This window comes from Melozone crissalis, unplaced genomic scaffold, assembly GCF_028551555.1.
Source record: "Melozone crissalis strain CALT ecotype California unplaced genomic scaffold, PUWL_Pcris_2 ptg000110l_1, whole genome shotgun sequence".
NCBI lineage: Eukaryota > Metazoa > Chordata > Aves > Passeriformes > Passerellidae > Melozone > Melozone crissalis.
The window spans coordinates 867,913-882,047 of NW_026535887.1; the positions used below are offsets into that span (position 1 = coordinate 867,913).

General features: G+C 43.4%; 1 protein-coding gene across 5 annotated transcripts in view; it reads left to right on the plus strand.

The window, feature by feature from the left end:
• The window catches only part of SFMBT2 (Scm like with four mbt domains 2), a 110,703-nt gene that overhangs the window by 49,491 nt on the left and 47,077 nt on the right, over positions 1 to 14,135 (plus strand). For 4 of the 5 annotated variants that reach the window (XM_054292396.1, XM_054292394.1, XM_054292395.1 and 1 more), the window contains exons 5-7: positions 174 to 262; positions 3,323 to 3,569; positions 8,211 to 8,308. In XM_054292396.1, the coding sequence (XP_054148371.1) occupies positions 174 to 262; positions 3,323 to 3,569; positions 8,211 to 8,308 (434 nt within the window). Of the gene's footprint in view, positions 1 to 173; positions 263 to 3,322; positions 3,570 to 8,210; positions 8,309 to 14,135 lie in introns of those variants that run through there. The other variant, XM_054292399.1, reaches the window with a different exon arrangement.

Sequence of the window (14,135 nt, forward strand, 5' to 3'; positions counted from 1 at the left end):
GATGGGGCAGCCACAGCTTCTCTGGGCACCCTGTGCCAGGGCCTCATCCCTCTAATAATGAAGAATTTCTTCTTAATAAATACACCAGATCCACTGTGTGACACACACATGGCAAGTCACTGCAATCTGCTGTGCTAAGCATTTCTTTTCTTCCCTTTTCTCCCCTTCCCCAGCAATCAAGGAGAAATACATGGACTGGACAGAGTTCCTCATCCAGGATCTGACCGGCGCCAGGACGGCCCCTGCCAATTTGCTGGAAGGTGTATGTATTAGATTGCATTCCTCCTCCTCCTCCTCCTCCTCACTGTGTGCTTGCAGTGTCTGTGTCTGCCAGCCCTGGGACCTCACCCAGCCCTGCCCCAAAATCCATGGCAGCAGTGCCTGGACTCTGCTGGCTCTGCTTCTCACCCAGGCACCGGGAGTTTGTTTTGCCTTTTTGTTCTTTACAAAGTTGGTGCTCAAGCAAGGCATGGAGTGTGGAGGGGATCCACAGAAGGGGGAGCTCAGCCCTTCAGTGCCCCAATAGATCCATCAAACTGGTGAGCTGAGCTGCCAGTCCATCTCTGCCCCATCCCTGGAAGTGTCCAAAGCCAGGCTGGATGAGTTTTGGAGCAATCAGGTTTCATGGAAGGTGTCCCTGCCCATGGCAGGGGGTTGGAACTGGGTGATCTTTAAGGTCCCTCCCAACCCAGACCATTCTGTGACTCTGTGGCACAGCTTGGAGAGGGTGTTTAGTAGGTTGATGTGGAGCATCAGCCTACTTTGGTTTATCTTTATATGGGAAGTGCTCCCTCAAGGACATTCCCTCCACCTAAATCCAGCAGTCACATTTAGCAGGGAAGTTGGGTGAGGTGGCCTCAGAAGAGCAGAAGGGTTCATTTTTTAGATGCTCCCAGAGCCCAGTCTGTGCAGCAAATCCAAGAGGTGGCTTGCACCTGGGACAGCCTCAGATCCTGGACAAAAATCCCACAGCTTCACCTTGAAACCAGGGCAGCTTTTGCATCAGGGCCTGCCCTGCTCTGCTGTGGGTGCTTTGGAGAGGAGACAGATGGTCCTGCAGGAGCCCCTCATTCTTTGTCCCTCTGTTTAGGCTGAGAGCAAGGCCATACAGGAATTGGTGAAAGTGCTCACGTTGGTTTGTCTGAAGCCAGTGTCCATCCAGGCACCATTCTTGGTCATTTTGTCCCTGCTCACTTCCACCATCCACAGCTGCATCCTTTTTCCACGTGCCCAAGCAGTATGGATGGACCTGGCAAAGATAATTAATATTATTAGGGTTATTTTCCCCCCCAGTCTGAGTGAAGAACAGCCTTGCAGACCCCAAATAATCCACATCCTGCTGCATCCCCATTCCTGGACTAACACATGCAGAAATCTGGTGGTGTCCAGCCCCCATCTCTGGTGTGTGCCAAACCTCCCCTCTCTGCAGGCAGAAAAGCAGAGAGAGAAAACATTGAGTTGGCTTGAAGCAGTTTCTGACCCTTTCCTGGTGTTTTATGTGCTCAGTGCTGTCTGTGTCCTGCAATGTATGTTGGCCCCTGTTGACAGATTTGCTGTTCATGAGTGCTGCAGATTGTTGTTAGGCTGTTAAATCAATATGTAGTGCTACTTTTTAAATCCTTTTTTTTTTTTTTTACGTGCCAGCTACGTATGTAAAGGGTTCTTGCATGATGGTAAATGTTAATATTTCATGCAAGCTGATTATTAATCCTAGCCATTCAGTTCTCGTGGGGTAAGTGACAGCCCATTGGCTTAAAATTTAGCACACAAATCAGGGAAGCAATATTCACTTTGATACAGCCAGGGATTTATTATAATAAGTTAAATCATTACACCATCCTTTCATATTAAAGAATATTTGGTTGCAAGCAGTTGTATGAGAGGGGAAAAATCCACATTAAAGTGGATTTCTGTTGTATTATTAAATTCTGACACTGCATTTTGCCATGAAATAATATTTGAAGAGATTATACAGATGCTTGCAGCTTGCACTGTAGAAAAGTAGCTTATTATGGCAAATATATTGTTCTGAGAAATATCTGTTAATCATAAATTTGTTTAAAGTTGTACTTGTGATAAGCTTTTTGTTAATTTTAATTGCATTTTTTACCATATTCTTATGCTCTTGCCTGCTTTTTTGGATTAAGAGAGACATATGAAAATTGATTGCATCTCAAAATTTCAATATTTTCAATATTCAGTAGGAAAAATAACTTTTTGAAAAATAAGGTTTTCTCCTTGTTTTGTTTTGTAGCCACTATTAGAAAGAACCATCCTGGACTGACTCTTGATTTACAGAATTAATACTTTAAAAAGTAATGTGAGATGTTTATATGGTTTAATTAAGTAAAAGTGGGACAAACACACAGGAAAAAAAATCTTTGTTTTTAATATATTTTGCCTTTGCTGAGCATCTCCTTTGGGGATCAATGCTTCCAAGTCTTGGGGTCATTTTAATGCTGCTCTTAAAACCCCAGAACTGAGACATTGCATAAGAATTCAAACTTGTATTTAATAACAAATAAGAAATTTAACCACTTGAGCACACAGAGATGCTCAGAGTCACAAAATAAAACCACTGAGCCCCAAAGGGGTTGTTCTGCAGAGCATCTCATGGTTTTTTAATGCCTGTGCTTGCAGGTGGAAAGTTACACACACGTGTAAATGGCTGCAAAAATGGGATCCCAGAAAATAACCATGTGGAAGCAAATAACCTCAGTCACTGGGATTTCTTGGGCATGGTGGCCTGACCCAACAAATCCTCTGTGCCTTGGGCTTTGAGCTTTGGAATAACCCCCACAGCCTCCTGCATCCATGGCTGGGGGGGATAATTTGCTCTCTGTGCCAGTAGGAATAAGATAAAGCTGATCTTTGGTGAAAGAGATCAGTACACAGAGTGAAATTTCTGGGTCATACACAAAATAGTCACCTTTTAGGTAAATATCAGGGTCCCGTCCTGTGGTTGGTTCTTATCAGCTGCAATCAGTGAGAATTTGTTTTAAATCCTTTAATACAACTGGACTTTGAGTAATTCAGGAGCCTCCTAAATGGATGTGCCTCACAAGCTGTTCCACCTTTATTATTCTTTTTTTTGTTGTTGTTGTTGATGATGTCGCTTGAGAAATTAGCACAACTGTTGTTTTCTGTTTTACTTCTGAATTTGCACTTGGAAGACATTGGGTAAAATAGAAGAAGAACAGACTGTTTGCTGATCGCTTGGATGATGGTGTGAAAAACAAAAATAATCTTCTGCTGTCATCTGTTTCCTTGAGAAGTCTTCAAATAAAGTTTAAAATAAGGAGTTTTGCTTCTATTCAAACAGCCTCTGCGAGGAAAAAACCCTGTAGACCTCATTACAGTTGATTCCTTAATAGAGCTGCAGGATTCCCAGAATCCCTTTCAGTACTGGATAGTTAGTGTGGTTGAAAATGTTGGAGGAAGATTACGCCTTCGCTATGTGGGATTGGAGGAGACTGAATCCTATGACCAGTGGTTGTTTTACTTGGATTGCAGACTTCGACCAGTCGGGTGGTGTCAAGAGAATAAATACAGAATGGACCCACCTGCAGGTAAGGAGCCTCCTTGAAATGTTGTCTCCCTTTGTGGTGTTCACTGATGTTTTGAGATGATTTTTCCTTTTCCAGCATTCACATTGCTTTGTCAGTAGTTTCTGGTTGTGGCACAAATGGGAGGTGAGGTCCATCTAATTTGAGTTCAGAGTGGGTCATGTGGACTGTATTGTTTATTAATAAATTCATCTGAAGTCTTTGCAAGTCTGTCAGACCATATGAAACACCAGGAGATCACAGCTTGGAGATGAAGTGTCTCTAGGGTTTGAAAGTCTTTAGGGTTGAGTTTAGTGTTCAAACCAGCTGGAATGGAAAGGGATCAGGACTGCAGTTAAGCCAGTCTGGGATCACAGATTGAGCCACCTTCTCCTGTGTAGGTTAAGTACATCCAGGTCTGTGCCTCCTTTTCTTTGTGCTGTGGGTGTAAGTTTTTCCATGAAAGTTCCTCTCCTCTGGGAAGGTGTTTCTGCTGTGGCTTCTGTCCCTCACACCTAATGAGGAGAGTTGAGCCTGACATGTTCAATTCTTGTTTTCACAAGTTTGTCTGGGACTTGGGTCCTGAGTGCTTTTAGGAAGTGTGTGTTTTTCTTCTCTGGTAGATGGGAATCAATGTTCCTCATCATTTCTAAATCAGATGTGAGTGCTGGAGAGCATGAATATCACCCGCTGTTATTTTACAGAGTCTTGGTGTTACAGAGAAACAATTTTTTCATTGACCATCTCTGAGCCCTCTTGGCCTGTATAGGTTTGGGGAATATAGAAATGGCCCAGAGGAGATTTGTGCTTCCTTTTTGTTCATTCCATTTGCTTTCTACTCTTTCCTCCTTTTATCCAGTTGTGGAATCCTTCTCTGTGGATTCCCCACCCCTCATGCCTTTCTTTTCATTTTTTCAGTTGTATTTCTCTAAACTTGTTACTGGACTCTTTATTTGCTGGAGTTGACTTTTCTTCTCCCCTCTCCTTGATTTAACTTTTAAAATTTCTGTCTCTTGTTCTTATCTGTTTTTACCTGATAGCTGTTTCCTCTCCTTTCATTTCTCTGGTCATTGACTTTTTAGTCAACACTTATTAATAGGCTCAATGCTCACATCTTCTTCCTCACTTAAATAGGTCTTCATTACTTTAAATCTCCTAAAGTTGAGCCTTGTAGGATTTTGCTGTGAGAAGACCCTTCAGGTCTGAACTTTTCTGTTTTTGTCCAAATCCTCTCCTGATCACTGCTTCTGGGGTCTTTCATTGGTCCCCCATTCTGACCCAGCTGTCAGGCTCTGCCAGGCAGGAGTGGAAATCTGAGGAGTTTCTGGAGCCAGGAATTCTGGTTGTTCCTCTCCTGGTCATTTGATATCCACCTAATGTGGAGTCACAGAATCATCAAGGCTGAAAAAACCCTTTAAGATCTTCCTATCCAGCCATCCAATGTGTCCATGAGGCACAATGAATTAATGAAGTGTATGAGGCATTAACTGAGAGGAAGAAGACAGAAAAAAACCCCAAGTGGCTGATCTTATGGGATCTGCTGCAACTTAAAGGTCTGCAAAAGGAATCTTGGAGCAGTCAGGGAAGCAGTAATGAATGAGTTGTGGCTTCTTAGAAAGCAGAGATTCTGTGGGCAGCACTTTGTTTTTTACTCATCAGGGATTAGATTCACCTGCCATGGGGCAGGCATCAAAAGGCAGTTCTGCATGAGAACTTGCTTTCTGTTTATAATGGGTAGGGAAAAGAGGGTGCTAAGACACACCTAACATAGGTAAAATGACATCTTTTTAAGCCTATTTTTTGCACTCATGGGGGTTGAAACCAATGAAGACACACCTGGTTGTCCTAAATTTTGAACATCTGAAGCCAGTTAAGGTAACTCCTTGATTGGGAAAGGGAGCAGCCTTGGACTGTGAATCAAATCTGTTATGAATCTCTTCTGAGGAGATGCTGAGGACATGCAGCTGCTCCCAAATCAGGCTGTGTGTCCCCTTGCTATCAAACAAGGGTGTTTTTATACATCACTTCTGCAGCCTGTGACAGTGCTTAGCCTACCCTCAACTAGGATTCCACATATCCACCCTGAGCTTTATTTCCCTCTGTGTCTGAGGTGTGACTTTTCCCTGTTGATCCACCTCTGGCACCTGCCAGGTTCCCGGGTCAGTCTTTCAGGATGCAGAGCATCTCAGATAAGGGAGATCCTATGGACCCAAGAAATATTTTGGATGGAGGGGTCTCTTTCCTGAAGCCACCCACATCCTAACACCCACTTAAAGTGAAAGAGGATGCTCTGGGGATTGGAACTAGATGATGTTTAAGGTCCCTTCCAACCTAAACCATTTAATGATTCTATGAAACAGCATCTCAGCTGTCTCCTTCAAACAACTCTGTATATCTCACAAGCCCATTTAACTGAAGCAAAGGGGTTATAGCTTATTTTTCCCTTCAGATGTATATCTGAGTCTGGAATAAGCCTCCTTGCTAGTGCAAATTGGCACAGGCTGCTTGACACAGAGCCGCTCATGGCCTGAGCTCAGCTGTTTATGCAGGACAAGATCATCCTGGTTTATGCCACTTTCTATTTAAAGACAAATTGCCAGTCATTTTAATTGCTCACTGCTTGTGAACCCTAATACAAACTGACACAGTACACTTTGTTCAATTACCTGGAGCCCTGACACTTAAATAAAATGCTTTATGCTCTTTTAACCATGCAATTTAGTGTCCATACACTTGCCCAGCATAAGTGAGATGCCACTAATTAAATGTACACGTGATATTCCTTGCTGGCCCTTGAAACCACTGGAGGTGCCTCTGTATCTTGAATTTTGTTGACACTGCCCAAAGAAGTTGCTGCTTGTTTTCACTGATTTTGGCCAAAGTTGCCCAAAACTTGGCCAGAGTTGCCCAAAATGCCTGTTTCATCTTTCCTGTGCTTCAGTGGTATCACAATAGAAAATGAAGGTTTATTTCCAGCAGGGAAGCATCAGGCAGAGTTTTTCTGAACTCAGTCCTGAAACAACAGGCTGGTTGCAGCATGGGGCAAAATCATGTTGTGTTAAGTATTTCCCTGTAAATTAAACCAAAAAAGAAAGAAACAAGGTGAGTCATCCCCCTCCCTGCACTTGATGCTGATCAGAATTCCTGCAGGCAAGGGAGAAGTGGAGCAACAGAACTATAAAATAATGAACAGTTAGATAAAGAGTGCACTTCTTAACACTTGTGCCCGCTGCACACATTGTAAACAAAGACTTGAAATCTATGTTCCCATTAATAACCAGGCAGCTGAGGAATTAAAAATACTGCCCTGAAAGGTTAACATTCCCCTTCAAGTGTGTTTAAATTCATATGCATATCCTTGATGTCTGTTCTGAAGTAGTGAGATTTGATATAGTGGAAGTATAAATACATCCACTTCAGTGAGTGATTCTGCAAATCCTGCTTTGATAAGGTCTTAAATCTGTTGAGTTCAGAGCATAAAATTCTCTTGTAGCATCAGTGCTAGGTGGAAACAGTGCTTGCCAATTCCTTTTTTTTTTTTACACATATTTTTTATTCCCTCTTTCAGAATTGTAGGATACAGCGGTAAATCTTCTGCTAGCTAGTAAATATATATGGTTATTAGATGTACAGGATTTAAATGCAAATTGGGCCAAATTGAACCTTGATGTGAATGAGGGGAGCCAGACTGGCCAAAGAAAAGCTCCACACTCTTCACTCTGTATCAAGGTTTGAGTTTATTACTGAGCACATGTTCATTTCCATTTTAATAATTGTTGCAATCTATCTACCTATCTTCTCTCTTTGAGGCCTTGATATGAATGTTCTGCAATAACTTGTTACGTGCAAGATAACAATGTGTTTTCTAGGGCAGGAGTAAATCCAATATAATGTTCCCCATCACAGCATTGTTCCTGCATTGTTCCCTTTGATGATTCATAGGCATTTCACTGCACTGAACCATAAAGGGCTTGTTAATATCATGATTTAATAATATTATACCTGTGTAAAGAAACTCACTGCAAGCAATGTGAAGCTGCACAAGGATGTTGCCTAAAAATATAGTGATGAAAATTCATAAGTGTAAGTGCTTGCTCTGGTGTGATGCTCTGGTTTGAGTGTGATACCAAAAAATGTGTCTGGGTAGGGATTTAGCTGAAATGTTTCTTCCCACACCCACCCCAACCTTGCAATTTAAAAAAAAAACCCAAACCTTAAACACTTTCTGATGAACAGGTGTCTTAATAATGATAATATTTGTTTTGTTCAAATATGACTAATATTGCTTGAAGACCTGAGGCTCCTCAAACTAAGAAACATCAGGTATTTTGAGAACTGAAAATGAGTTTTTTCACTATTTTCAAGTAATGAGATAGTATGATTCTTATTCCTTCAGCAGAATAATTTGAAGGATGTGAATTTTTCTGGGTTTTACTCCAGGTTATAAAACACAATCTTTCTCCAGTGTGCCCCTGCTAGCTGCTTTTGTGTTGAATTTATCCATGCTGCACAGCTTGGAATGTAGACACTGTTCATTTCACTTGCTCTGTCCATTCATATGACTTAAGAACTTTAGTCTTCCAAAAATGTTTGATCTCCAAACAGTCACCTCTTGGTTTTGTTGTTCTTTTTTTTTTTTTCTTTTTGTTATTGTCATCCCTTTAGATATCTATTCTCTGAAGACTATAACTGAGTGGAAATGCGCTCTGGAAAAATCCCTTAATGATGCAGCAAATTTTCCTCTTCCAATGGAAGTGTTCAAGGTAAAAGATATTTTTCTTTGCTTGTGGAACCTGTGATGAATAAATACTATGCCATATTTAGTAGCTAATGTTAAACTTTCTCTGGAAAGGCCTTTGCTATAATACATAACCGTGGAAGGTCACAAGTTGGATGTTTGTATAAAATACTTTTTATGTGTGGACTTATTTCTTAGTTGGTGTTTTCTGGGGGCTGGGGGTGGCAGGCAGGGATTTCTCCAGTTATTTTTCCTGTGTCTTACTCTGTTAAATCTCTGCAAAGACATCATACATAACTGTGAAATAGTAAGGCTGTGACTATAGAAGTTGACACAAACTGGAGAGATTTCCGTGAGGCTTGCACCAAAGTTTTCACCTGATCGCAAGCCACAAGGTAGAGAAACCTCCTTCAGGGACCTGTAGTGGAAGTGAGAGATTATTTTGTTCCTACATCTTGTTTTTTATAATTTTTTTTTAATTCTCACTCTGGTGCTTCAGCCCCAAGGCACTGCCTTTAATTTCCTGTGTAAATCTGCACTGCTGTGAGCCATGGTGGCTCCAGCTAATCCTGATTTACAGCTGTGCCTGCCTGGTTCCATCAGTTCCACCCTGGCTGGGGTGGCATGGGCAGTGAGGGGCTCAGGGAGCTGTGTGTGAGCACAGCAGTGCCCCCATGGCTCTGCTGTCACCTCCTGCTTGGGGACACCACCAGCCTGGGTTCCTTCCCAGCCCTGCAGGAGCACTGCACTGGGATGCTCCAAAACATCCTTGGAATTGGTGCAGTTCATGTGTGGATGTAGCACTTGGTGGTGCCCTTAGCAGTGCTGGATTTGGATCTTGGAGGGCTTTTCTAACTGAAACAATTTGTAATTGGAATAAGTCTCTTACCATGTCCCATTCTGGCTGCCACAAAACCCCAGTGCCACGTTCACCCTCCCTGCAGGGACATTCCAGCAGCTTCCCATGAGGAATCCAGGCTCCTCACCCAGCTGGGAGGCACTCAAATTAGCCACATTAATTAGGGGACACTTTGCTAAAAGCCCAGGCTCATTGGCTGGGAGAAGAGGGAAGATTGGAGTTGGCCTTGGGCACAGATGTGGGTTTGAGGAGCCCTGTGCTGGGTTGGAAGTGGTGTGCACGGAGTTCTGGGTCTCTGCCATTCATCTCATCCAAGGCTTCCATCTGCCAACTCTATTAAAAGTTTGCATTGGCAGCTTCAAGATCAAAAATGCTTTGTGTGGGGCAGGGATTAAATCACAGAAGGGATTTTCTAATGTGTAAATTTTATTCCTGTCTGTGTGAAAGAGTGAAGAATGTTTCTGATGAGGCTCATGAAACATCCTTTTTAAAAAAAAAAGTTTATGACTAACAGCTGTGTTGCTGCCTCTTCCCAGTGTGCCAGACTTATACCCACTTATTTTAATTATTGCATGCAGGTCATAAATTTGAATTCATAAAATCTCAGTTGCTGTTCTGTGTTCTTGGAGCTTGCAAAGAGGTTTGTCTTAAAAAACAGTGCAAAACCTTAGAATGTTTGAATGGCGCAAGAGTAGAGTTACTTTGGGGCCAAATATGGCAAAAATGTCAATGTTCAGGTCCATGATTAGGTCAGTAGGACTTCTCTGTTTATCATAATGTGGAAGGTGAGCACAAGATGAGCAGAATTCAGATTTTGTTGCTGTGTGAGCCCTGGTTCTGGTGTTGGGAAGACAGGAGACTGAATAAATTTTCTGTGTGTGGCCATGACTTCATTCTGCCTATTCAGGGTGAATCAACCCCATTTTGTACATTTTCATGAAGGAGAAAAAGACAAGATGTCATCTGTGCCTGTGAGCTAGTCTTCCTCTGGTAATGACTTAAACATGAGTTAAGGGTTTAGGAGACTTGGGAGTAAACTCAACTGATCTGGCAAAGAAAGCCAAGGATTATCTGTGGGACCTTCAAGTAGAATCCCAGATCCCAGCAAACAGTGTTGTATCCAGAGGTGTCTTTTATAACTTCCTTTTAATTTTAATTTTTCAAATTTTATTTACAGTCCCAGCACAGAAGTAGTGTCTCTACACCATGCTTGGGGCTCCTTGCTAGATGAGATAAAAAACACAAGGTTTGACACCTGGCGACTCTTAGAGATCTTCGGGAAAGCTGAAAGTGTCTACTTTGGCAGACAGGCACGGTGACTGCACACTGAGCAGTTACATTCTGGTTTTTCCACATTTCCCTGCAGAATTCCCTGGCTGAGCAGGGTGGAGGTGTGTGCTTGCTCTCCATGAGCACGTCCCCTGGGCTGGATTGTGAGTGAAATCCATGTTGTCCTTAGAGCTCTGCCTGACTGAGGGAAGTGTCACCGTGGTGCCATCCAGCTGTCCCCAGGAGGTGGCACTGGCAGAGCAGGGCCACGTTTGCAGGGTGAGGAGCAGCAGCTCTCAGGGGTCTGTCAGCCCATTGCTGCTGTGACACTCCTCACTTTCGGTGTCACAGGGTTGGGTTCTGCCTGAGAGCTCAAAAACCGTGGGTTTGAGCCTGAATTATCAATGCTCACAAGTGTGGCAGAGCTGAACTTGGCACATGGTGGTCTTCAGCAACAGCTCCAAAAACCCCTTGCAGAAGCACAGCCCTGATCCCCTCTTGGCATCCAGGGAGAGGACACCAGACCCCATGAGCTGGTTGCAAAAATCAGGAGAGAAAGCTGCAAACAGGATTTTCTTCTCTATTTTTTTTTTCCTGGTGCTGTTTTACACTTGGCCATATGTTTGGAAGTGTTTGTAAAATGCTTTAGGATCCTTTGAGAAAGGAACATGATGTTTAACTGTCACAAAATGCTGCTATTATGCAGCTACTAAACATAGTGTTTTGCAAACTGCACATCCTGGAATAAATTTTCCTCCTCACAAAAGCTTTTTGCAATGCACCTACTATTTTGTCGTTCCCTGCCTTTCAGAAAACATGTTGATCCTTGAAGAAAAATAAATACAGACAGGGTTTTCAAGGATGTTTGAATGGCTTAGGAGCACAAATCCTTCCAAAAGGCCACAGCCCAAGGACATGTGTCCTTTGCTGTGTCTGCTCTGATTTCAGAGTGCTGTTGAGATGCTCCCACACTTGGTTTGGTATGGTCATAAATGATGGCTTGGGCTTCAGATGACACCTGATAAAATGGTCAGGGCTTGTTGTGAATAAAAATGGTCAAAATGTTGCTGGGGCCTGATTGCAAGTTAAGTGGAATAATTTCAGTGGTATGCTTCAGTGCTGGCATTGCTGGTGCTCTCTGAGAGGGAGCCATGCTCCAAACACAGCCCTAATACTACAAACCAGTGCATATTGCAGAGTTACAGCCCGGCACCTTGTATGAGGTGAATGGGTTTCATTTCCTGGAGAGGGGCAGACAGGAGATCCTGGATATCCTCTCTGACCTCCCATTCTGCTTTCTCCAGTCTCCTGTGCCAGATCTTTGGGTGCCATGCAGATCTCATGGATCCTCACCTCACCTGTTTGGGCAACTGAATCCTACCCAGGATTTGGGGTGCTCGTCATCTTTCCATGGATTTTGCACACTGGTATCCTGTTCCAAATTCCTGTGAAGTGAATCCTGATGCCTGGCTTGGATGGAGCTGTTATCAGCCACATCCCTAAACCACATCCTGATAAACTGCATGGAGAGCACCTAGGAGAGAGAGGTGTTAGATACCTAATACAGGTGGAAGTTCCTGCTTTATAGCCTTTGGTCCCATTCCTCCTTTCCTGAAGTTGTTTGTTCTTTCCAGCTCTAAACCTCTCTAGCAAAAACCCTCTTTATTATACCCAGCCCAGTGTTCTCCTGTTACTGACTGGAGCTTCTGGATGTCTCCTGTTACCAGTTAAAAGTATTAATTAATACTAAAACTAGTGACATGGAAGGAATCAGTTGGAACAGATCTCTCTTAATGAGACAGATGGAGGGACCATCCACCACCCAGGCAAGAGCTGCCCCTGAAATTCAGGACAGAGTGCTGCTTCTAGTTCTACACTCACAAGCCTAAGGACAAATATTGAACAGGACTCCTTCCTACAAAAAAAAAAAAAGTTTTTTCCATTGGATGAACAATGCATTTTAGTAGTGAGAGTAAGAGCAACATTTTCTCCAAGACAGTGATTTTTTTTTAAAGAAAACTGTCACATCATATTTTCTGAAAAATCCTCTTTGCCCAGGATTCTTCTCCTCAAAAGATGAGCGGCCTTAGAGAAAAAGGAAAACAATATTATCTCATTTGCTTCTCCTGTGTTTTGCTGCTTTGGAATGTGGTTTGGAGGTTGTTTATCCAACAGGTGGTTGTTTGATTGGTTTCATGTGAATTATTTTAACTTAATGACCAATCACGGTCAGCCTGTGTCAGAGTCTGGAGAGAGAGTCATGAGATTCATTATCATTCTTTGTAGCCTTCTGTAAGTATTCTTTCTCTATTCTTTGGTACAGTTTTAGTATAGTATTCTTTAATATAATATCATAAAATAATAAGTTAGTCTTTTAAGAACATGGAGTCAGATTCATTCCTTCCTGCCATGGAGGACCGCAGAAAATACCACAGAAAACAACATCTCTCAGAATTTAGTAAACACTGTGGGTGTTTCAGAGTGTTTTCTGTACTGGAAGAGTTGAAATTAGAGAAACTCATAGGATTTTCACTCATGGACAATCCTGACCTGGCTGCATGAGTAGCCTTGAAGCCCAACAGGGGTTTTGTGTCTTCATCCCCCTCAGTGGATGGGCACGTGCTGCTGCAGCAATTTGAAAGGATCATGCCTTTGGTCTCCCTTGGAAGCCAAGCCCCAATCCCGAGCTCCTTCATGCCCTGCTGGCCTGGCTGGCCTGGCTTGGCACGCCGTGCTTTAATAACCCACGAGTTGTCTGCAGGCTGCCAGATTATTTATACTCCATCTGTTCTGCCTCATCTGTGGGCTCTCCAGCCCTTTTCCATGGCTGCTGCTTGCCTGGCTGGGAGACGTGCATGGGGTCTTGGTTTGGAAAGTCAGGTGTCTGCTGAGGAAGGCAGGAGCCTCCCCTGAAATGGGAAATGTAAACCCCCTCCCTCTGAATTGTTAGAAATTTGAAATTAAGGGGCTCTCAGGCAAAAATATCAGAGCAGGAATAACAGGTCTTTATTAGGGAAGAAAATAAAAAGATAAACAATGCAGTAAATCAAAACAACACTGACAGAGTCAGAACCCAACCTGACATCCTGTGGGTCAGGGTGTTGGTCACAGTCCCATTGGAATTGTGGCTGCAGCCCTCCTGCAGTGTCAGGGGTGGTTCTGCTGGAGCAGGGATCCTGTAGAAAGGTGCAGTCTCTTCCTCTGAAGATCCAGTGGAAGAGGCAGCTGCTGCTCCTCTGGGAAATCCAGTGGAGAAGCTGTGCTGGTGTTCCAGAATCTCCAGATTATATCCAGGTAGCAATGCTTGGCTCCTCCCTCTGGGCTCACATCTCCCAATGGGATGCTGTAGTTCTTATCAGTCATGCAGTGGGGAGGAGTAGTTGTGGAAGAGATAAGGAAAACTGCCCACTGAACAGAAGACAACTTGCATCCAGATGGCAGATAGAAGACAATTTGCTTGGCAATCCAGGACATGTGGCTTCCCAATCCCTCTGTTGTTCTGCTGTGTTTTTATCCACTCCTGCCTCAGCACTTATCTCTGTAAGAACCATGGGACACCACAGAAGGAGTCAGGAGGGTGAGATGCAGCCTGGTGGTACCTCTGTGAGCAGTGAACAGCTCTAACCCTCTCCAGCTCCCTGACTGTCCAAGGCTGAGCAGGGATTTGGGTTGGGAGAGCAGTCCAGGGAGGTGGGAGAAGCCAAGCCCTGTCTCAGGTGCCCCC